At 48.8% G+C, this 24,574-nt stretch overlaps 1 protein-coding gene across 7 annotated transcripts in view; it reads left to right on the top strand.

Moving 5' to 3' along the window:
• SLTM (SAFB like transcription modulator) overlaps positions 1-24,574 on the top strand; it is a 738,342-nt gene that overhangs the window by 516,651 nt on the left and 197,117 nt on the right. For all 7 annotated transcript variants that reach the window (XM_044078891.1, XM_044078894.1, XM_044078888.1 and 4 more), the window contains one exon: positions 1,523-1,647. In XM_044078891.1, the coding sequence (XP_043934826.1) occupies positions 1,523-1,647 (125 nt within the window). The remainder of the gene's footprint in view (positions 1-1,522; positions 1,648-24,574) is intronic.

The following is a 24,574-nucleotide window of genomic DNA, read 5'->3' as shown; positions in this document are numbered from 1 at the left end:
CCAGACTGGATGTAAAACTTTTCCTGAGAGGGGTTTTACACAGACACCAAGAAAGCCCATTCCTCCTCCCTGCGACCTCAGCTTCATGCTGGAAAAGCTAACCCTGCCCCAGCACAGCATCTCTTCAAATGTACACATGGAAAACCATTCTATTAGTGGCCATTGCCTCTGCTAGAAGGGTGTCTGAATTACAGGCCCCGATGGCTTGACCTTACACCACCTTCCACAATGACAGGGTGACCCTATGCACAAACCCCTCCTTTATGCCCAAAGTAGTAAATGAACTATCCTTAAACCAGTGTATTCACCTACTCACCTTCTTCCCCTCCCCTAACAGCGGAGAGGATTCTCCATTCCTTGGATGTGCATAGGCAACTGAGATTCTACTTGTACAAAACTAAGTCCTTCAGAAAATCTGACCAACTGTTAATTTCCTTCCATCCCAGAGCTTTGGGTAAGGCAATCTCCAAACAACCCAGCTCCTCCTGGATCAGGAAATCCATCCCGTTTTGCTACTCTCATCACCAACCATTGCCTCAAGAAGTGCGAGCCCATTCTACAAGAATCATGGCTGCCTCAAAGGCCTTCATGAAAGGGCTAGACAGCCTCCGTCATGGAGGCAGCCACCTGGACTATAGTCCATACTTTCACTAAGCACTGCAAGTGTGACCGGGTATCGAGCCAGGGCAATTTTGCAGGGATTTGTGGAATCCGCTATGTCACCTCCCAACTTCCCCCTAGCTGTGGTACTCTCCCACAGTATGACTACTGCAACATGGAAATAGAAGGACATAGAATAGTTGTGTAAAATCTTACCATAACCATAGGTCATCCATGTTGCAGTATTCCATCCCACCCTCTAACTGGTATCCTCTGTCTTTTCCAGTGTATCCCCTCCCTACAGGCCCGTCTTTACAGCCCTGCAAGGACATTTGCTTTTGCTTCTCCTTGGCCTTGGTCTCTTCTCTGGGCTTCAAGTTCTGCGGTCTCTGCATGCAGACATTTATACTCCATGGTTTATGGCCCTACATGTGACGTCCCACGCACCTATGGCAGCCAGGTTTTTGCTTTTGTATAGGAGCAGACGTCTGGTCGCCCGAGGGCTGGAAATCCCACAGTATGAATACTGTGACATGTCCTTGGTTATGGTAAGATTTTGCACAACTATTCTTTCTCCATTGTTATAGGAAAACTTTACTAGATATCAGTTCAGTTTTCTGTTGCAAGTGCTGGTTTGGGATGTAAAGCTTGCAGCAGTAAGCCTTTATGGTTTGTGCTGCGTGTGGCTAACTGTACAGTTTCCCATACTGGTCTTGTATTTTCAGTTTTCTCATTTTGTCTTTAAAGAAGCTACTTTGCGTAATATAGCAGTTGCAATTTGAATACTTCTACATGTGCTGATTGGTCGAGTGAATTCTGTGGTTTAAAAAGTTTTGTCATCGCATCTGTCTTAAAACATCTCTTCTATGGCCATTTTATATGGTAAATATTAATACTTGGTTGATCTGTTGTGTTCACCTAGGAGCGCCGCAAAGAAGCAGATCGCATGGCTCGGGAACGAGAAGAACTTAGACGTCAACGTGATCAGTTGAGATATGAACAAGAAAAAAGGAACTCCATGAAGCGGCCAAGGGATGTAGATCACAGGTAGTTTTTCAAGATAGTCTTGTTTTTGGTCCAGTTTGTATAATCTTGTAGTTTTTGCATTGAGGTTTTTCTGCTAGTTTACCTGGAATTCAAACCAGAGAAATACCTTTTCAATTTAAGTTGAATGCGTTTGTTGTCTTACATGAGCAGTGACTACAGTGCATGCCACTCAAATGCATTCTTCGTATATTCTCAAACTATATTTACTTCTCACTGTGCATCTGGTTCTGTTGTCTTATTCTGCTTGTACCAGAAGGGAAGGCCCTTCTAGGGCAGTGTTAGTGTAATGAGTAGCCTGTGCAAACGGTTAACTTTCTGTAAGTAATAAACATGCATAGTTAATGTATCTTTACTGTTTTGGCAGGAAATGGTGCAGTTGCTAAATGGTAAATAAGCTAAATCCATAGACCCCCTTTTATTTTCGGTCCCTCCTTTTGTTTTAAGGGAAGCTGTTTATCGTGCTCCGGCTTGTGTTTTGGCTGAAAGTACCTTTCACATGTTGTCAGACTGAATGTTCATAAGTCACACAACCCTTAGTGTTAGTATTAAATGTAAATTGTACACATTCAAGTCCTCACCCCCATTAAAAGCCTTGTCAAAAGGGTAGGCTTTAGTAGGAGCTTTCCTAAAGCTGGTCAAAGATGGGCATTCCCAAAGCCACTGTGGTGGAAGATTCCACAGGTGGGAGCTTGAGAAAATGACTGAAAGATTCAATATAATATGTAGACCTTCCACAGCCCCCTAGGAGGCTGAGTGCAGAACCTGTGGTAGGATATGACAAGTTTCTTCAGGTAGGAGGTACTGAGGTCAGATGTTGGCTAATATACCAATTCCTTATAGATCCTGTAGTGTACATTAAGACAGGGTGGAACAGGTGAAGTGTGTAACTTGATTTAGCACCCCATTAGTCTCCACGTTTGTATGTCCTTGCTCAGTTTGCATTAAACATTTGCTGGGATCGGATAGTAACAGAATAGCAAACGTAATGCAGTGTCCAAAAACTAGGATGTGTACTATAGTATGCAAAAACAGAACAGATTGTGAAGTCGTTCCACCAATTAAGTATATGCTGGTGAAGTATGTCCTCTCTTGATTGCCTGTCACTGTGTTTAGGATACCCACATCTTGTAGCATATAGGTGTTAACTGGCAGTACTTTGTATTGCAATTAAGTGTTTTAAAGGGAGGTGCGAGTCACATTGCCATGTAGCATTGCCTAGGTGTGGAACTCTCTCTTGCGTCTTAAGCATCTAGTATGTTCTCAGAACATTACAAGTCTTACACATTTGAGAAGTGCTACAGCGGAAAGTAGAAAGCTACCTCTGTGGAACTTGTGTACATAAATTTATAGTACTAAATTTCCATACCAAAGATTTAACTATCGTTAGTTTTGGCCACCTTTAGTCACGCAAATTTTCTTGATCTTTCCCTACATGATTCCACAACCTTTCACATGTGTGCCACCAATAGTGCATAACTTTCTCCTTTGAGAACAAATGCAACTTTTAATATTTCCCTGGAAACATCACGTTCAAGAAAGCCACTGTTTTGTGTTTTTAATCATCATCTATGGTTTACAGATGTGTAACATTTATGGCTAATCCTGTGAAAGTTCCCAATGCCTGAAGCTGTTTTTACATTGGTATACAGCTTGTATGAAAGTCATGCATGTTGTGGTAAACGAGTGTTGCACTGTTTCAGCATCAAAGTAAGCCTATTTATACTTCATAGTCAGATTTAATACTTGCTATAGTTCCTCTAGATTTACATTTGTGTCTGTTATATTTGGAGCCATGGGTCCTTCTGTGTCTTGAGTTAAAATACATAGGTTGATAGGTGTGTACTAGGCTAATGGCCCTGGAGCCTTTGCAAGCCTAGCTAATAAAAGTACCCTGGCATTGTGCTGCCTGATGTTTGTTCCCAGTGCCTCTGTCAAGTAGAGCCAGTGGAGTGATCCCCGGGGTGAACTTTCTATTTCCCATCAACTCAAGATCTCTCTTGAAGAGGGCCAGTGAGGGGCTCTGCTTGACATGTATGGAAAGTCTACTCTAGAGCATGAACAGACACTAGAGATACTCTAGAGCATGAACAGACACTTTCCTGCCACCATGATGATGATCATTGTTTCACTGCTGCAGTCATTACACTTGGGTTATCCTGCTGTCCGGCATCGGTTGCTGTCTCTTCTTCCCTGACGTCAGTGCGCCAGGGGTATACAAGATGCAGCAGACGCCATTTTCGTCTTTCTTGCCGCGCAGTGCCCGAAGTAAAAACAGTTTGCAAGTGCCAGTTGGCTGACTCCTGAGATTTTCAATTTGAATTTCAGAACCAAAGTCTTCTATAAAGATAAGTACCCCGTTGGGGGAAACTTTTTCTTGCCTCAGACAGATGTCAGTAAAAGTTAGTTGTATTTCTTGTGGGAAGCAAATACCTTAAGGATTTTCATTCTTACTGTATCCCATGCCTAGGCCCAGACCGATGTCACTGGTCGGTTTTGTGCTTGGTTTAACAAGCACACTATTAAGGGTCTGATTTTGCCTGACATTATTTTAGCAGAAAATTCAATTATACCATGCCTTCGGAACAAACTACGACAGGGATACACAAAAAGCGCAAAGACAAGGGCAGGGATCAGAGGCCCAAAACTGACAACGAAACCTTTTCTAGGCCAGCCGCCGTTCTCCGGTTTTCAGTGAGGTGCCTTCGCAGCCCCCGACTGCTTCTTTAGAACCACAGGCCGCCTCCGGCTCCCACGTGGAAATGGCTGGGCCTCCGGATACTCAAGATTTAGGCCCTACTAAAACCAACCCTTTAGAGGGATCCGGAGCAGCTTGAACAGCCGTCTGCTTCAGAGGGTGTATTCAGACCTACTCAACTAACCATCAAATCTTCTGCCAAGTCTAAAACACCTTTAAAAACAAAGAAGCAAGCTCAGCTTTCACCAGGACAGGCCTCCATGCCTAAGAAACAGATGGTAAAAATGTCCGGAGACTTAATTACTCTGATCAGGGGTTCCCATCCCTCTCCTGATAAAAGGCCTAGACAGGATGCAGACTATGACTCTGACCAGGTGTCCATTTCTTCGGATTCTTACTCAGATCAGGGACACCCCCCCCCCATGAGGATTCAGTTGCTGAAGAATCAATTCCTTCAACCTCTCCTCCAGAGGACTACTCTTTTGGGGAAACTTTACATATCATGAGAGAGCATTTCCATTGGGAGAGCCAGGATTACTCAGAATCCAAGAAAAGGCTCAGAGATTTTCTTTTATTGTCTCAACACAGACCCCTTGCTATTCCGCCAGTGTTGGACATTGTGGATGATGTGTACTCTGAATCCAGTTTAAATCCTGAATGTTAAGTTGTCAATCTCGCCTTCATTCTTGCTGGATGGGTTCGGAGCAGATCCTCGGCTCCGACTCTGCCACTCTAAAAGCTCGAGAGCTAGTTCCACCGGCTCGAGGCTCCCCTATATCCCACAATGCTAGGCGGTAACTCCTCAGATCTCGTTTGCCGCTACAGTGATCGAGGTGTGTTCCTACCGGCTCAGGTTAGATCTGAAGTGGGAGATTCATTTGTCTGCAACCTGTGGGTTATGGATCCGATATCAGATCCGAACCGGCATGGTTTTCCAGCTATGGATCCGAGCTCTCAGCTCCTCCCCTCACCCATAATGCCCTGCTCTCCCTACATGACCCCAGATCTAGTTTGCCGCGCTGGTGACCAGATTGGTTTTCTTGAGCTCTACAGCTAAGTGGTTTTATTAAGATTTTCTAGTGCTAAAATTTAACTTTTTTTGACAGTTTTGTGTGAAAGTTTAGGTTCCCCTTTTTGTAGTTAAAGTTGTTTAGTTTTATTAATCTTTATATATTTAGTTTCCCTCCCCTCGCTGGTAGCGTAGTGTGCGTTTGGGCCTGTGTTGTGTGACTAGTTTACTTTTACTTTATTAGATTAGTTTAAGTAAAAGCTAGGCTATTAGGATGTCTGAACAACCTAAGGCTATTTTTTCGAAGTGCTACGAGTGTGGCCATAAGCTTTCCCCTGCTGATGGCCACACTCGGTGCGTTGGATGCCTTGGGGTTGAACACCTCACTTCAACCCCAGGGCATTGAAGGAGCGGAGGTCTAAGCTGGTCCTGGCGGGACTTTTGCCCCCGGACTCTGCTCCGGCTTCCGCTCCTTCGGGGGGTACCGTGTCTACGGTTCCCTCCTCTCCGGCTCCCCCTCCTCCTCCTGGGACTCAACCTCCCTGTAGTGGTTTGGAGGAGAGGGAAGCTAGAAAGAAGGACCGGAGGGAGAAACACCATAAGCGGCGGGCCGAGACCTCTGTTTCGGCCCCGCCTGCTAAGCGGGCTTCTGCTCCGGCCGCCTTGTCTGCTGGTTCTCCCCCTCCTCGGCTCCGGTCACCCATGTGCTTTTCACCGGGACCTGAAGAGGAGGAGACCCGATCTCCGTCGAGGCTATCCAGGAGGCACTCAAGGCCTACCTCGGTAGCCTCGTCGAGATCGACTTGTAGTTTATCGGACGCTGATCTGGACCGGATGATGAGAAGGTTCATCCAGGCCCAGATGCAGATGGGAGTGCTCTTGCCTCCCCCCCCCCTCTGGGGGGGAGCTCGACCCCTTTCTTTAAACCTATAGCTCCTTCTCCGACCCGTTACCCGGTTTCGGAGCAGTTGGAGCCGAGCAGCTTCGGAGCCGGGGGTGGGTCTGCGCCGATAGTACTCGGTACTTCAGATCCGACCCTGCCCTCGAGTGCTTCGGATCCGACCTCTCGGAGCCTGGATCCGAGCTTCGGATCCGGGGGGATCAGTGCTCCTTCGGCGCCGTCTGTCGGAGCGCACTGTCCCCTCGGATCCAAGCTCTTCGGCGCCGGCTCCGATCCACTCCTCAGATCCCAGGGGGAGCTGATTGTCGGATCCTTTGGTCGGGGTCGGCTCCCCCTCGGCTTTTGATGTAGTGGAGAGGGCCCTGTTGAGGGTTTCCGGACCCCCGGCACTTGCTTCGGCTCCGTCCCGCGCCCCATCTGCACTGGGCCAGGCTTCCACTATCCGGCCATTGGGACAGCCCGCTCCTTTGCCCCAAGTTGTTCCTTTGGAACAGGTCACTGTTTGCGAGGAGTCCTCTGACAGCCCCCCGCAAGCATACGTGCAAAAGGAGGCACATAGACTCCCCCGAGTCTCTCACTGAAGACACGGACTTGGAGGAAGGGGAAGGCTCCCCAAGATCACCCCCTGAGGATGTCTCATTTGGAGACATCATGGAAATGCTCCGCATAAGGGGGGGGTGGTCTGCCCCCAAGTCTTCCTCGGACGAGTCCGTGTTCTTGGAGGCATTTGAAGCGGGCCCGTCTACCTCTTGGGTGTCCCCTCCTGCCGACCCCCTGGTGGACCTCTTTACCACCAGGGCGTGGAAGGAACCGGACACCGTGGAGCCAATCCCAAAAAGGCCCGACCGTATACTCAGTCCCCTGGCTGACCGTGCCCATTGGAGTAAGGGGCCTCCGGTAGATGCCATGTTGACGGCGGCTGCCACCAAGAGGGAACTTGCTCAGGAGAGTCCCTCAGTCCATCCCCCGAGCAAAGAGTCTCGGATGATGGACCGCTTGGGGAAGCGGATGTTTAGTTCAGCGACCTTCTCAGTAAGGGCGCTGAACTACCTGGCACATGTGATTAGGATGCAGCGCGATCTTATCAAAGAATACGCTGCATCCCCCCAGAGTCCATGTCGGAGGAGGACAAAGTGTTGCACTCCACCCGTATGGCCACTCTCAGGTCCGTCACTAATACCTCTATGCGGTTACTGTCCCATGGTACGGAAGGTGCCGCTAGAGCCGCAGGGGCAGGCCTAGTTACCAGACGTCAGGCCTGGCTCCGTCATTGCGATTTCACAGAGCCCTTCAAGGCGCCATTTAACGCCCTTCGATGGTTCTGCCCTCTTTGGCAAAACTGTTAGTGATACCTTGACCCAGAGCGAAAGGACGGAAGACGCTGTCTGCCGTGCAATCCGCTTCTCTGCCCCAGAGGCCCTATTCTAGGAACCAAAAGGGCCAGAAGAAGATGTGGTTCCGGAAGTCGCAGCAATCCCAACCCGCTCCGGACAACCAGTCCTTCCGTGGCAGAGGAGGACAGGGAGGACTCCGCCCCAGGGACAGAGGGGCTCCCAGGAACTTCGGGTCCAGAGAACCCTTCTCTGAACGGCCCACGCAGCAGCCCTGAAGGGTTGCCCGGCTGCTCCACTCTGGAGGCAGTCGGGGGACGTTTTTCGGAGCACCTAGCGGCATGGGAGTCCATAACATCAGACCGCTGGGTCCTCCAAATCATATCCAGAGGTTACCGTATCCCATTTCGTCACATGCCAAAATTGAAGTCCCTCCCCGACGTTCCACCCGGTCAGTGGGAGGCCACTTTGGCAGAAATTGGCCATCTGCTAAAGAAAAGAGCCATCCAGCCCGTCCCCCCAGACCAGATTGGATCAGGGTTCTACTCCAGGTTCTTTTTAGTGCCAAAAAAGACTGGGGATCTAAGACCAATTTTAGACCTTTCACTCTTGAACCTGGCAGTTCCCAAGGAGAAATTCCTAATGGTTACGTTGCAGTCTATTCTCCCCCTTCTGGGAGAAAATCACTGGCTGTGCTCCATAGACCTCAAGGATGCGTACTACCATATACTAATGGACAGGCGCTCCAGGAGGTTTCTCCGCTTCCGGCTGGGAGCCAGTTGCTACCAATTCCGGGTCCTTCCCTTTGGTCTCACCACAGCCCCCAGGGTGTTCACCAAAGTATTAGCAGTGGTAGCGGCCCACCTGAGGCTTCAGGGGGTGCAGGTCTTTCCTTACCTGGACGACTGGCTTCTCACCGCTCCAACAAGGCATCTACTTTTATTGGCGCGAGACTCCTTTCTCCATCTAGCTCCCCGTCTGGGCATCACAATAAATACAGAAAAATCCAACCTAGCACCCACGCAGTTCATAGATTTTATAGGTGCCAGGTTAGACACGAGACGATTAAGAGCCTTCCTCGCTGCGGACAGAATTCAGAATCTGCAGCTCCAGGTGCGGGCCATTCTCCACTCCAGCTCAGTTCCGGCGGAGTTGGTCCTGAGGGCTCTTGGGTCCATGGCGGCAGCGATAGCGCTTCTTCCTCTCGCCAGGTTCAATATGCGCATACTTCAATGGACACTGCTAGTTCAGTGGTCGTATCTTGCTCTTCCTATGCATCATCCCATTGCGATCAGCAAGGCTTGCAAGCGGTCCCTCCTGTGGTGGCTACACTCTCCAGATCTCCACGGAGGCCGCCCCTTTTGTGCTTCTCCCCCTCTCGTCACGGTGACCACGGACGCCTCCCGCCTCTGGTGGGGGGAGGCATTTTGGAGGCCGGACGGTCCAAGGCACGTGGAACGATTCAGAGACCTTACTGCATATCAATGTTCTAGAGATGAGAGCAGTGCTCTTAGCGTTGCGAGCACTTCAGGCCTTTATCTTCCCTTGGGAACTATTGCGATTCAGTCGGACAACATGTCTCTCGTATGGTATATCAACAAGCAAGGAGGAACCAGGTCTTACCCTCTGTCGAGAAGCCATGAGAGTGTGGGAATGGGCAATCTCCACCAACCGCTTTCTCATAGTAACGCATATTCCGGGTCGGTCCAACATCCTTGCGGACAAACTCGGTCGAACCAAACGCATCTTCGCATGGTGGGGAACTCCTTGTTGCGATCTTTTTGCGTCTCCCTCAAACACCAAGTGCGACAGTTTTTTCGCTCTAATACCTCCTCCCGGAGATACCCCAAGAGACGCTCTGGTGCATGCCTGGCCACCCGGTCTTCTTTATGCTTACCCCCCCCCCCTGCCTCTGATGCTCCAAGTTCTTCAGAAAGCCTCCCGGTTGGGGTGCAGAATGATTCTCATTGCCCCATTTTGGCCTCGACAGATCTGGTTCCCTTTCCTAAGGTCTCACTCAGTGAATCCTCCTTGGATTCTAGATCCCATTCCGGATCTGATATCTCACCCATCCCGCTTATCAACCCCGAATCTGGACAACCTGAAGTTAACTGCTTGGCTGCTCCAGTTCCACTCTTGATCAGGACTCCCGGTATTTCGTCCCCAGTTAAGGCCATCCTGGTGGCGGCTCATAAACCATCCACCAGGAAAGTTTACCGCAGCAAGTGGAAACGGTTCTCCTTGTGGGCGGAGCGGCAAGGTCTAAACCCCTTCACAGTTCCCCTTCCTCTGGTGCTTGACTTCTTAACCACTCTTTTTAATGATGGTGCCAGCAGTTCCACGGTCAAAGTACAACTTGCGGCAATTTCTCATTATCATATTGGTCACGACTCCAGTCCACTGATGTCTGCCAAATTGTGTAAGATTTTCCTAAAAGGTACTTTTCTTCTCAGGCCCCCTGTAAGGCAAGTGGTTCCTCCTTGGGACCTTTCTTTGGTCCTTCAGGCCTTGACCGCTCCCCCCTTCGAACCAGCGGCGACGGTAGATCTGAAATTTTTATCTTTCAAGATGGCCTTTTTAGTAGCCATTACCTCGGCCAAGAGTTTCAGAACTTCAAGCCTCATCAGCCAAGCCTCCTTACTTGGTCTTTCATCCGGACCGTGTATACCTCAGGACCAACCCGTCTTTTCTTCCTAAGGTAGCTTCTGAAGCAAATATTAATCAATCCATTAACCTCCCTGTTTTCTTTCCTAAATATCAAAACAAGGGTGAATACAAGCTTCATTCCTTAGATGTTCACAGGCAACTTAGATTTTATCTAAACAGGACAGCTGGTCATAGGCAATCCGACCAGTTGTTTATTTCCTTTGCTAAATTTAATTTGGGCAAGCCAATTTCTAAAGTCTCATTATCACGCTGGATTTCGCAGTGCATCTTATTGGCTTATCAAGCTTCTGGAAGGCCCGCACCGGAGGGAGTACATGCCCATTCAACCCGGTCAGTCTCTACCTCGGCGGCCTTTAAGGCTAGGATTCCTCTGGATGATATTTGTTCAGCCACTTGGGCTTCATCTCATACCTTTATTTCCCACTACAAGTTGGATATTACATCTAGGGGTAGAGCATCCTTTGGCTCCACGGTGCTCCGGAATATCCTTCCATGATGGCCCAAGATTCAGGTAGCTGGGGACTCTGTCCCACAGGTTGCAGACAAATGAATCTCCTACTTCAGATTTAGAAGTTATGTACTCACCATAACGTTCCATCTGAGTAGGTGTATTTATTTGTTTGCAACCATCCCGCCCTCCTATCCCCCTGGCCTTTTCAGTTTCCTGCATATTATGTGTTACCTTTTCAGGGTGTTCATGCTGTTGGCAAACTCGATCTGAGGTCATGTAGGGAGAGCAGGGCATTATGGGTGAGGGGAGGAGCTGAGAGCTCGGATCCATAGCTGGAAAACCATGCCGGTTCGGATCAGATATCGGATCCATAACCCACAGGTTGCAGACAAATGAATACACCTACTCAGATGGAACGTTATGGTGAGTACATAACTTCTAATTTTTTGGTAAAGAACTAGTTTCTTAGCCTTTTTTCCCCTTTAAAGTTAGTTTTTCTTATAAATATTTAGTTTTAAATTAGTTTATCCCATTCCCGTTAACTTTCCACCCCATTTTTTTCCACAAAATCTCTACATTTTTTCCTCTGGCCTTAGGCCCAGTCCCTCCCTCCCTATAGTGAGTGACTGTATTTTATAGGGATTTTTTATTTCTATCTACTATAATTTGTTTAAATTAGTTTAATTTATTCCTAAGTGTAATCGGTGTGTGTTTGCTTGTGTTACACTTTCCCTTAGATATGTCTAAGGAATCAAAGGTCTCGGGCTTTAAGAAGTGTGACTCGTGCTGTCAGAAGATGTCTGACAGACGGTCACACTTCTTGTGTGTACTGCCTGGGACCTTTGCACCTGCAGGACTTGTGCTGTTTGCCATGGCTTCAGCCCTAGAGTCCTGCAGGAGCGAAAAAATAAACTTATTTTAAGGGGCTTACTTAAGCCTGAGGGTCCCTTGACTCAGTCATCGGGGAGACCCTCTAAGCCTTCTAGACCTTCGGCTCCAGCCTCTGAGCCGTCTTCTGGAGGCCCTAAAGCTATTCGAACATCGGCTCTGGCCGGAGCCGATGAAACTCGAATACAAGCCGCTACAGTGTCCTCTGATCCGGCCGAAGCAGAGGAAGACATTACTCTGTCTGCTCAGATTGTTTTATCGGAACCGACATCCAGAAAGAGGTCATGATCTCCATCTATTGGCTCCGTTCATTCGGCTCCAGCATCACCCTTGCTGTCTGAATGGAGCCATAGATCCCACTCTTCTAGGTCTTCCAGGTTATCGGACCATGACCTTCAGAGAGTAGTGAGTCGACTTCTTAAGTCCGAGGCATTAGCCCAGATGCTTCAAAGTCCGACTCAACAGTCGAGACCTACTCTTACCACTCAAACTATTCCTCCTCTGACTGTTGAGTTCGGAGCCGGGGTGGCTCGGACCCGAGACTGTGGTTGCGTCGGAACAAATACCTTTGTCTTCGGTTCCGTCGTCTGCTCCGATGTCGTCTTTGGAAGAATCTCGGCGCCGGACTTCACTCTGTTCCGAGGGGGTGAGTGGCATCGGACCCTTGTCCGACCCCACTCTCCCTCTCGGTGCTTCGGCGCTGGTGAGTTCGGCTCCGACATCGGCCTCGGAGCCATCACTGTCGGTGCCGGGGGAGGTTTTCCGTTTTTCGGAACTGAGACCTCCGTCTCTGCCTGACAGGGATGCCTTCGAGGTCATGAGCGTGTTAGAACCAGGTTCTACTCCACAGTCTGTTCTTTCTGCCCCTCCCCCTATGGTGCCTCCGGTGATTTCGACTCACTCTCTCATCCCCGACCGTAGAGAGCCAGCTCCTCAAGTTTCCCCTGTGGGGATCTCCTCTTCAGAGGCCTCTCCTGTCCCTGTAGGAGAGCCCCCTAGGAAGAGGCAGTGTAAGAGGAAGCACATTGACTCCCCTGAGTCTGTCACCTCTGACACTGATTTAGAGGATTCTGAAGGTTCCCCCTCTGAAGATGTCTCCTTTGCAGACATCCTTGAAATCTTAAAACAGAGGGGGAATTGGCCAGCCCTCAAGCCTTCAGAGGATGAATCGGTGTACCTTGAGGCGTTTGGCTCTCGCCCTTCCACCTCCTGGGTGTCCCCTCCCTTTGACCCCCTTATGCAAGTGGTGGCAAAGAAGGCTTGGGCGGCTCCTGACTCAGTGGAACCCACCCCCAGGAGACCATCAAAGTTCATCACGGCCCCCAAGGATAAAGAATTTCTGACCAAAGGCGTTTCTGTGGGTGCTATGGTGGTGGCTGCGGCTACCAAGAAGGAGTTAGCTGATCCTTCTGTGCCTGTTCATCCTCCTAACAAGGAGTCTAGGTCGATGGACAGATACGGGAAGCGGATGTTCTCGTCGGTGACCTTTACTATGAGATCGCTGAATTACCTGTGTCATTTTACTCAACTTCAGAGGGACTTGCTCAAGGAAGCGAGTGAAATGCTGAAGGACCCAACAGCTGCGGGTTTTCAGGATAGGATGAACTCTCAGCTGGCTACCCTTAATTCTATAACCAACTCCTCCATGCTCTTCCTTTCATATGTGGCGGATGGAGCAAGTAGAGCGGCAGGTACAGGTGTAGCCTTGCGTAGGCACGCCTGGATGCGGCTTTGTAACTTTGCGGACCCTTTTAAGGCGTCCTTCACTAATTCCCCCTTTGGATCATCCCTCTTTGGTCCTCAAGTGAGGGAAACCCTAACTAGGTGCGAGACTGATGGCAAAACTCTTTCTGCCGTCTGAGTCCGTTTTTCTACTCCTAGACCTTGCCCGAAAGGTCAGAAGGGGGGAAAGATGTGGTTCCGTAATCAATCTCAAGGAGATTTGCCTGACTCTGTCTATTCCCCTCTAGAGGCAGAGGGGGGAACAGCAATGGTAGACGCCGTCCCAGAGGCAGAGGGGGCCCGCAGAATCAGGGCAGTCGAGAATCCTTTTCCGACAAGCCCTTTCAGCATCCCTGAGGTGTTGCCCGACTGTCCACCTTCGGAGGCAGTCGGGGGAAGGTTGTCACTGTATCCAAAAGCCTGGCTATCTCTAACTCAAGACAAGTGGGTACAGTCTATCATTTCCGAAGGCTACAGAATCCCTTTCCTTTTCATTCCGAAGCTGTCCAAAAAATCCCTTCCCAGACGTTCCCAGTCAGAGGGAGCAAGCAGCATTAGAAATTTTAAAGCTGCTCACAAAAAGAGCCAGTCAACCAGTGCCAGCAGACCAAGTAGGATTCGGAACCTACTCCAAATTCTTTTTGGTTCCAAAGGAAACCGGGGACTGGAGACCCATTTTGGATCTCAGCAACTTGAACAAGTTTATCAAGAAAACAAAGTTCCGGATGGTCACGCTGCAGTCCATTCTTCCCCTTTTGGAGTGGGACAGCTGGATGTGCTCTATAGATCTCCAGGTTGCGTACTATCACATCAAGATGAGTCGACGCTCCAGGAGGTTTCTCCGCTTCAGGCTGGGAACCAGTCATTTTCAATTCAGAGCCCTGCCCTTTGGTCTCACTACAGCCCCCTGAGTGTTGACCAAATGCATGGCAGTGGTAGCCTCTCATCTGAGACTACAAGGATTCCAGGTGTTTCCTTATTTAGACGACTGGCTCCTTACAGCCCCCACCAAGCATCTTTTACTCCTCGCCAGAGACTACACCTTTCGCACATGTCAAGCACTAGGCATTTCATAAACTACGAAAAGTCTGTCTTGTCGCCTTGTCGTGTTATTACTTTCATAGGTGCAAATCTAGACACAGTCAAGATGTCAGCCAGACTCACAGAGCAGAGGATAGCAGACATACACAAACAGGTCTTTCTTCTCTTGCAGAGCAACAAGGTCAAAGCCAGACGGATCCTGAAAGTCTTGGGGATCATGGCGGTGGCCATCCCTCTCCTACCATTAGCTCGCTTCCATATGAGGATTTTGCAATGGATGCTCTTCACACAATGGTCTTACCAAAGCCTCCCAATGTCCCATCCTATTCGGATAACTCAATCGTGCAAGAGTCATCTCTCTTGGTGGATCACATCTCCTCAGCTCCTCCTAGGGATACCGTTTGTCCCTCCCCCTCCAGTTGCTACAGTGACAACGGACACCTCCCTGATCGGGTGGGGGGGGGGGTATTTCCAGGGCAGGACAGTCCAGGGCATGTGGCAACCGTTTGAGTGCCACTTGCACATAAACGTCCTACAGATGAGAGCAGTGTTTCTAGCGTTGCAAGCCCTACAAGACTCTCTTCCCAAGGGGACTATAGCAATCCAAACAGACATGTCTGTAGTGTGGTACATCAACAAACAAGGCGGAACCAGATCTTACCCCCTATGTCGAGAGGCACTCAGACTGTGGCAATGGGCGATTTCTTCTCAGCGATTTCTGTTAGCAACGCACATCCCCAGGAAGTCCAATGTGATTGCAGACAAATTGAGCAGAGCTATTCTCATGCCTCACGAGTGGTCTCTGAACGATTCAGTGTTGGAGAGAGTTTTTTGGGGCAGGCCTTGCTGCGACCTTTTCGCTACTCCCCAAAACAGCAAGTGCGACGATTTTTTCACCCTTTCCCCAACCAGGCCACCCCAGCAGAGATGCTCTAGTACACGTTTGGCCCCGGGGACTCCTTTCCCACTGATATCCCAGCTGATACAGAAAGCCATCGCTCAGGAAGCTTCTATGATCCTCATTGCCCCTTACCGGCCTTGACAAGCTTGGGTCCCCCTTTCTCCACTTTTATCTGTTGGAACAACCTTGGCATCTGGACCCAGTTCCAGACCTCTTGACCCATCAGTCAGGTCAGTTGCACCACTCCCTTCCGTCTCTGAACCTCACAGCGTGGTTCCTCCAATTCCGACCTTAGCCAGGCTTCCTTTGATATCTCACTCATATCTTGATTGCCTCATAAATCTTCCACTCGGAAGATTTATCATAGCAATTTCGAACTTTCATGTTGGAGTCTGAGTCCTCTATTATGTCTCACAAACTCTGCAAGGCCTTTTTAAAGGGAGTCCATCTACTCAAACCACCCATCAGAGATCCTCCTCCTCAATGGGATCTCAATTTGGTTCTGGCATCCTTAATTCTTCCCCCCTTTGAACCTGCGGCTTCATGTTCTATAAAGTTACTTTCGTGGAAGACACTCTTTTTAGTAGCTATCACCTCAGCTAGAAGAGTCTCTGAACTTCATGCTCTGTGTAGTCGACCCCCTTCTTTAGTATTTCATAAAGACAGGGTGTCTTTGCGTACTAACCCGTCTTTTTTGCCCAAAGTAGCTTCATTGACAAATTTGAATCAAACCATTGAGCTTCCTGTTTTCTTCACAAATTATTCTAATAGGTCAGAACAAAAGTTACACTGCTTAGATATTCATCGCCAACTTAGGTTCTATTTAGACAGGACCAAACAATTCAGGAAATCTGACCAACTGTTTGTTTCTTATGCAGAAGGTAGAATGGGCCTTCCAGTCTCTAAAGTTTCTCTCTCTAGATGGCTTACTTCGTTGATTACCCTAGTGTATGAGACAAGACAACGGTTGCCATCCAAACCCAGGGCTCATTCAACTAGAGCTTTAGCCACTTCTGTAGCTTTCCAAGATAGGCTGCCTATTTATTCGATTTGTTCTGCAGCTACTTGGGCTTCTCCCCATACCTTCATTTCTCATAAGTTGGACTTGGCCTCTAGAGACCGAGCCAACTTTGGTTCCACTGTACTCAAGAGTCTGTTCCGATAGGCCACCCGAGACAAGGTGCTAGGGACGCGGTCCCATCCAGCAAGAATGAAGGCGAGATTGACAACTTAACATTTAGAAGTTATGTACCTACCATAACGTTCCATGTTAGTCGTCTTCTCGCCTTCTTTCTTGCGTCCCACCCTCCTTCCCCCTAGCCAGGACAGACCTAGAAGAGTTTTTTTCTTTGTTCCTTATGGAATTTTATTGCTGGCCTTAGCTTTCAAACGAGATCTGAGGAGTTAACGCCTAGCATGGTGGGATATAGGGGAGCCTCGAGCCGGTGGAACTAGCTCTCGAGCTTTGAGTGGCAGAGTCGGAGCCGAGGATCGGCTCCTAACCCATCCAGCAAGAAAGAAGGCGAGAAGAAAACTAGGAACGGTACATGACTTCTAATTTTTTGCCTCCTGCTCCGGTCAAACCAGACAGATACTAGAGTCCCTGACTCCCACAAATTCTTTATAAAAGCCCCGATGTTGTTATCCTATCTCGCCTACATTCTGTACTGATGGGTTCGGAGCCGATCCTCTGCTCAGACTCGGCACGCTATTACTATAGAACGAAGTCTCTTATTGGCTGAGCTATCCCACATCCCAGGATGCACCACCACTGCTTCCCCAGATCTCGTTTGCCGCTTTACAGCAAAGACGTGGTCTCGGACTTGGCTGAGCTAAGTTGTTGTTTCTTCTAAAATTTCTGTCAGAAATTTTTGATCTACCCAAAAGCTGTTTTAACAGCTATCGTTGTTGTGTGACTTATTAGTGAATTTTTGTGGTAAATTCCTCATATATTTTGAGGGAAAGGATCCCGTTTAAGTTAGAGGGGCCTTGCCCTCGCGCGTGATTGAATTTAGTGAGAGTCTTGTTGTAGTGTTAGTTGGTCAAGTAATCCCGTTTCTGTTAGAGGGGTCTTGTCCTTATTTACTTTAAGAAAATTTTTTTGAAAAAGTTTCTCTTTTGTTGTAGAGTTTGTGTCAGTATGTCGAAAGAGCACAGACCATCTGGGTTCAAGAAATGCTCTAAATGCAGCTACAAAATGTCCATAACGGACGATCATTCGTTATGTGTGTGTTTAGGCCCTAAACATCTTCAGGATTCATGCAGCGTTTGTCACGCTTTTTCCTCCCGAGTCCTCCAAGAGAGGAAAAATAAATTGATTCTAAAAGGGCGTATTACACCTTTTGAGGAGGCTTTATCTTCTTCCTCTTCACCTTCGAAGAAAAAGAAATCGTCTGCTCTGACCAGCCCGTCGGAACCGACCACAAAGAAATCTCGGCAGGCTTCTCCATCGGCTCCACGGACTTCGGAGCCGAGGGTGGAGAGCGGTCTGCCTTGATGCCTCCAGCCTAGACTCCTCTGGCTTCGGAGCTGACGGCTAGAGCTTCGAGAGGCGGGTCACCTTCATCTGCTCCGAAGTGGAGCCGATGAGAGTTGCCCGCTCAGACTCTTCCCCTTCGGCGCCGAAGTCCACTTGCTCCGATGCAATGGTTGTGGAGTCTCCCTCGGCACCGATATTTATCGAGATGATTCGGAGCTGGTGCCCCAGTCCTTCGGAACCGGTGGAGAAGTCTACTCTTAACTCGTTCGATCTCTTCTCGGTCTTCGAGGATGTCTGATTCGGACATAGACAGGGTACTTCAAAGGCTGTTTCAGTCTCCAGTCTTCCTAAAGTTGGTTTCGGCTCCAGCCCAGTCGGCTCCGGGGCAGATTGCCCACCCTGTTGTCTTGGTTCTTCCTCCAACAGCCTCGGCACCGTTGGAGCCGGTGCTGGTGGAGCCAGTGGAGGTTTTCGGGTAGGAGTTCGGTACATGGACCTCCTCTGTCGGCCCCGGGGGTGAAGCTTCGGGACCGATGTTTTTGGTTCTGAGCCTCCCTCTCGGTGCGTCTGCTGCGGGAGTGCCGTCTACTGTTGTGGTCTCGGGGGTCGGACCTTCCCAGGACTCTGGGGGTCCCGCCTTCAGGGCCGTGAGTGCTTTGGCCAAATCCTCTTTGGCCACCTCCACCGTCTCACCGGCACCTTCCCTTGGCACAGAGACTGGTTCCTTTGTTGTCCCCCTGTCTCAAGACAGTGGAGCCCTGGGGCCTGAGGTCACCCCCATCGGGGGTTCCCCCCTTCCTGGAGGTCCCTTTGAAGCATCTTCGGAGGAACCTCCAAGGAAGACACAGTGCAAGAGGAAGCACGTTGACTCCCCTGATGAGTCTCTCACCTCGGACACCGACCTTGATGATGCGGAGGGGTCCCCCAAGTCATCCTCGGATGAAGTCTCCTTTGCGGACATTTTGGAAATCCTGAAGCAACAAGGCGACTGGCAGTCCAAACCCCCTTCTGCTGAGGAGTCGATATTCCTCAAGGCCTTCGGGGCTCAGCCCTCCGCCTCCTGGGTGTCTCCGCCCTTCGATGAGCTTCTGGATCTGATCTCTCTAAGGGCGTGGGAGCACCCGGATTCTGTGGAACCGGTGCCAGCTCGCCCCAATAAATTTCTGTCATCTCAAAGCTGCTTCAAAAAGGAGTTATCCAACCGGTCCCCGCAGGCCAGACCGGATTAGGGACTTAAGATTCTTTTTGGTGCCAAAAAAGACCAGGGACTTCCCATTTTGAATCTCAGCAAACTAAATCGATCTGTCAAGAAGTCCAAGTTCCGGATGGTCACCTTACAATCCATTCTTCCGCTGCTGGAGAAGGGTGTTTGGATGTGCTCCATAGATCTCAAGGATGCCTATTATCACATCCTGATAGATCAGGCGTCCAGGAGACACTTGCGTTTCAGCCTGGGAGACTATCATTTCCAGTTCCGTGCACTGCCCTTTGGTCTCACCACAGCCCCCAGGGTGTTCACCAAATGTTTGGCGGTGGTGACTGCTCACCTGAGAAGTCTAGGATTCCAGGTGTTTCCATACCTAGACTGACTCCTAACTGCCACCTCCAGGCGTCTACTCTTACAAAATCTAGCAGCCACTATATCTCTAGGCAACTCGCTATGAATCACCTTCAATTGGGCAAAGTCCGTGTTGCTGCCATCTCAGCGCATACGGTTTATCGGAGTAGAGATAGACTCAAAGCAAATGCGGGTCTATCTTCCTACAGAGAGGATAGAAACATTACAGTCTCAAGTTCGAGCCTTGCTCCTCAAACGCCGAGCCCCAGCCAGGATGGTCCTACAACTGTTAGGTTCCATGTCAGCTACCGTTCTCCTAGTCCCCTTGGCAAGGTTACATATGAGGATTCTCCAGTGGCTCCTGTCAGTCCAGTGGTCTTATCAGGATCTCCCTCTGTCACCTCATTCTGATCACAGAGACGTGCAAACAGGACCTTCGTTGGTGGCTTCTTTCCTCCAACCTAGATCAGGGACGACCCTTCGTTCCACCATCTCCAGTAGCCACCTTGACCACGGACGCCTCCCAGACGGGGTGGGGGGAGTCATTACCTGGGCAGGTCGGTCCAAGGCAAGTGGCAGTCCGAGAGTCTCCTCCACATCAACATACTAGAAATGAGGGCGGTGCTTCTATCGCTGCAAGCACTACACTATTACCTTCCCCTGGGCATGATTGCCATTCAGTTCGACAACATGTCAGTAGTCTGGTACCTGAACAAGCAGGGAGGGACCAGATCCTACCCCCTTTGCAGAGAGGCCATGAAAGTATGGGATTGGGCGATTGCAACCAAACGTTTTCTGGTAGCAACACACATTCCAGGGAGATCCAATGTGATAGCCGACAGACTGAGCAGAACTATTCTCTCCCCTCACGAGTGGTCTCTGAACGACAGTGGCAACTCAGATTTTCAGAAGATGGGGAACTCCTTTTTGCGACCTTTTCGCAACCCCCTTCAACACGAAATGTCAACAGTTCTTCTCTCACCCCAGTTCCGGGAGAGGTTCCCAAGGACGCCCTAGTCCAAGCTTGGCCCACCGGCCTGCTGCTGTACGCCTTTCCACCGGTTCCCCTTCTTCCCAAGGTGATCCAGAAGGCGATTCGCTTGGAGAGCAAGATGATTTTAGTTGTCCCGTACTGGCCTCGTCAAGTCTGGTTTCCCTTCGGAAATACGCACTGGACAGTCCATGGTTCCTGGACCAGGTTCCGGACCTCTTGATCCATCAGTCGGGACAGCATCATCAGTCCCTCCACTCGTTGAGGTTAACAGCTTGGCTCCTCCTCTTCCGACCATAGTCAGGAACCATGCTTTGGACCCGGAAGTCATACATATCTTGTCCTCGGCCCACAAGACTTCTACTAAGAAAATGTATAACAGCAAATGGAAGAGATTTGCTATTTGGGCCCAACTCCGGGGATTAGATCCCATAACTGTCCCGGTGTCGGAGGTTCTGAAGTTTTTAGCTTCTCTGTTCAATCAAGGTCCTTCGGTCTCTACCATCAAGGTTCAATTGGCAGCTATTTCCAATTTTCATGAGAGCATAGACCCACCTTTGAGCAACAAGTTGTGTAAAGCCTTCATGAAAGGAGCTGGGCTGCTACGGCCCCCGATTTCTCATCCCGCTCCACCGTGGGACCTTAATGTGGTGTTAGGTGCTTTGACCTCTTCCCCCTTCGAACCGGCAGCAACTTGTGACTTGAAATTTCTTTCTTGGAAGACTGCTTTATTGGTTGCAATTTACATCAGCCAGAAGAGTTTCGGAACTTCAAGCCCTATGTGTCAAACCACCATACCTGGTTTTTCACAAGGATAGAGTATCCCTCAGACCGAATCCTTCCTTTGTTCCTAAGGTTTGTTCTAGTTTTTGTCTGCAACAGTCATTGGAACTTCCAGTTTTCTTCCCAAAGTACTCAGAGCGGAATACATCTTCCACACATTGGATGTTCACAGGCAATTGCGCTTCTATTTAGATAGGACGCACCAAACTCGGAAAACAGATCAGTTTTTTGTCCTTTTCGGACAATAAATTGGGCAAAGCCGTCACGAAAGTCACTATTGCCAAGTGGATCAGAGACTGTATCAGTCATACTTACTCCATTTCTAATAGAGCTTACAACTACAGTGAAAGCTCATTCTACAAGGGCGATGGCTACTTCGGCAGTCTTTCATTCTAAGCTTGCCATTAGTGACATTTGTGCTGCGGCTACGTGGTCTTCTCCTCACACCTTCATTTCTCATTACAAATTGGACGTGGCATCTCTGGGGCGAGCTTCCTTCGGTTCCACAGTTCTCAGGAGTGTTTTCCAGTGAGCCACCCAAGAATCAGGTGCTAGGGACGCTGTCCCATCAGTACAGAATGTAGGCGAGACGCTGTCCCATCAGTACAGAATGTAGGCGAGACGCTGTCCCATCTGTACAGAATGTAGGCGAGATAGGATCACATAACATCTTTTAGTTATGTACTTACCATAACTTTAGATGTATGGGATCCATCTACACATTCTATACCACCCTCCTTCCCCCTGCCTTGCAGATCAGAAGAGACCGGGTGGTTTGAGTTCAGCCATTTCATCTTGAAACACCTGGCAATTTTATATCAACAGTCTGTGTGTGTGCATGTGTGCGGACAAACAAGATCTGGGGAAGCAGTGGTGGTGCATCCTGGGATGTGGGATAGCTCAGCCAATAAGAGACTTCGTTCTATAGTATAGCGTGCCGAGTCTGAGACGAGGATCGGCTCCGAACCCATCAGTACAGAATGTAGGCGAGATGGATCCCATACCTCTAAAGTTATGGTAAGTACATAACTAAAAGTTGCTGACCCTGAAACTATTTCCCAGGGTCCCAAAGGGATAAAGGCCTCTACAGCTAAAAATCCAGTTCCGTCTGACAGCGATTCCAGAGCATTAGACAGATGGGGGAAGAAAGTATACACATCTGCAACTTTAGCAATGAGGGCCTTAAATTGCCAGTTTCACATGCTTAAATATCAGCAATATTTAATGTCTCAATTAAAACAAAAAATGCTTCCAAATTCAGATCTTCCTGACTAAGGAAATGCAGGATTTATTGCATGCAGCTGAACAAGTGGGTTAAACCTACTTTGCAATGTGGTTTTGATTCATTAGAGGCCTCTTGTAGAGCAGCAGTTGGGGGTCTGTCATTCGAAGGCATGCTTGGTTAAAAGAGCAAAGTTTACCAGATCATGTTAAAGCAAAATTATTGGATGCACCTTTGCAGCAGGATGTTTTATTAGGAGTTAAGGCAGAAGAGGTATTAAAGAAAATGGAGGATAAGGCAAAATCTATGCAAATGGTGAAGGATTTCTTACAGGTTCAGCCTCCTCTATTTAGCAGAAATTGGCCAACAAATTGGTCCTTTCCAGTTACAGACGGACCTCAAAGGGGCAGATACAGACGTCCAAGAGGCAGAGGTCAGCCACAAGGTTCATACAGGCCTCGACAATGGGGTGCTTCAACCCAGAAAGGAGGGGGAAGACAGGCCACGACCTTTTAGAAAACAGTCCCAATGACTTCCCCCTTCAGCTGCCAAGCACTTCTCTCGACAGCCCCCTTGGGAACTAGCACTTTTCTCTCACAATTGGCATATGATCACCCATGACAAATGGGTTCTCAATATTGTATCTCAAGGTTACAGGTTCCACTTTCACATTTCACACTGCCAAGGTTAACAGGAATGCCAAACCTGCCACCAAATCAATGGGCAGAGGCTCAAAGACAAATTACAGCACTCATGGACATGAGAGCTATTCAAAAGGTACCAACACAGGAGCAAGGACAAGGATTTTACTCGAGACTCTTTCTGGTTCCCAGAAAGGACAAAGCCTGGAGGCCCATTCTGGATCTTTCTTCTCTTAATACTTACCTGGATGTTCCAAAATTCAAAATGTTGACACTACAGCAGCTTCTTCCCATGCTGGGCAAGAGGGCTTGGCTCGTAACGTTGGATCTGAAGGAGGCATACCTGCATGTCCCTATCAGACAAAATTGCAGAAGATACCTCAGATTCTTAGCAGGTTCAACGCATTACCAATTCTCTGCACTGCCCTTTGGCTTATCTGCTGCACCCAGGGTCTTCACAAAATGCCTGGCACCAGTAATTGCATTTTGCAGACAAAAGGGGGTTCAAATATACCCATACTTGGATGACTGCCTTATTCAAGCAGAAAGCAAGAATATTCTTAAGCATCTGGCATTTGTAAAAAGCTTGCTAAATTGCCTGGGGTACACAGTAAACGAAAAGAAGTCAAAACTAGTGCCCTCACAAGAAATAATATTCCTAGGTGCCAGCTTAAATACAACGGCCCAGATGGCTTATCTCATGCCAGACAAACAAGGACAACTGACTCAGTACTTTCAATTGATGGCAACAAAATCCCAACTCCCTGCAAGAAAAATTCTGCAGGCCTTGGGGTTCATGGCATCTTGCATACTACTAATTCCATATGCCAGACTGCATATGAGGAAATTACAATGGTACCTAAAGAATGTTTGGACTCCCCACTGTCAGTCTGGAAACAGTGATACCACTTATTCCTTGCTTGCAACAAGAGTTTCGATGGTGGACGCAGGCATGTCACCTAAACAAGGGACAACCTTTCACTCAGCCCTCAGCCAGTCAGACACTGACAAACAGATGCTTCGGATTACGCCTGGGGAGCACACATGGCAGGAAAATGTATTCAGGGCAAGTGGACCACAGAACAAAGGCATCTTCACATCAGTCAAAAAGAGATGTTAGCTGTACAAAATGCCCTAACAGCCTTCAAGGACCTCTTACATCCAGGACAACTACTACTGAAGACAGACAACACCACAGTTATGTGGTACATAAGCAAGGGGGCACTCATTCATACCCCCTCTGCAGGCAGGCCATGACCTTGTGGAATACAGCTGTAACCTTTTAAGTTCATCTGCGAGCACAATTCCTGCCAGGAGAGAAAAATACTCTGGCAGACTGCTTTTAAGCAGAAACATCATGGATCCACACGAGTGGAAATTACATCCACAAATATTCAACATTATAGCACAAAAATGGTGGAGGCCAGACATTGATCTGTTTGCCTCCCCACTGAATTGCCAGCTACAGAAATTCTGCACAAGGACTTGCCACACACAAGCATGGAAAGTGGATGCTTTCTCATTCAGCTGGAAAAATCTACAATTATATGCTTTCTCACCTCTGCCTCTCCTTTCAAAGGTACTCCTAAAAGCCAGACAAGAAAAGGCAAAAATGGTCCAGATTGCCCCAGACTGGCCACGCCAGCA

Source organism: Protopterus annectens, chromosome 7.part1 (assembly GCF_019279795.1).
Source record: "Protopterus annectens isolate FY-2018-M chromosome 7.part1, PAN1.0, whole genome shotgun sequence".
In the NCBI taxonomy this organism is placed as follows: domain Eukaryota; kingdom Metazoa; phylum Chordata; order Ceratodontiformes; family Protopteridae; genus Protopterus; species Protopterus annectens.
The sequence above is the reverse complement of the archived record's forward strand: the minus strand, read 5'-3'. Positions and strand labels throughout refer to the sequence as shown.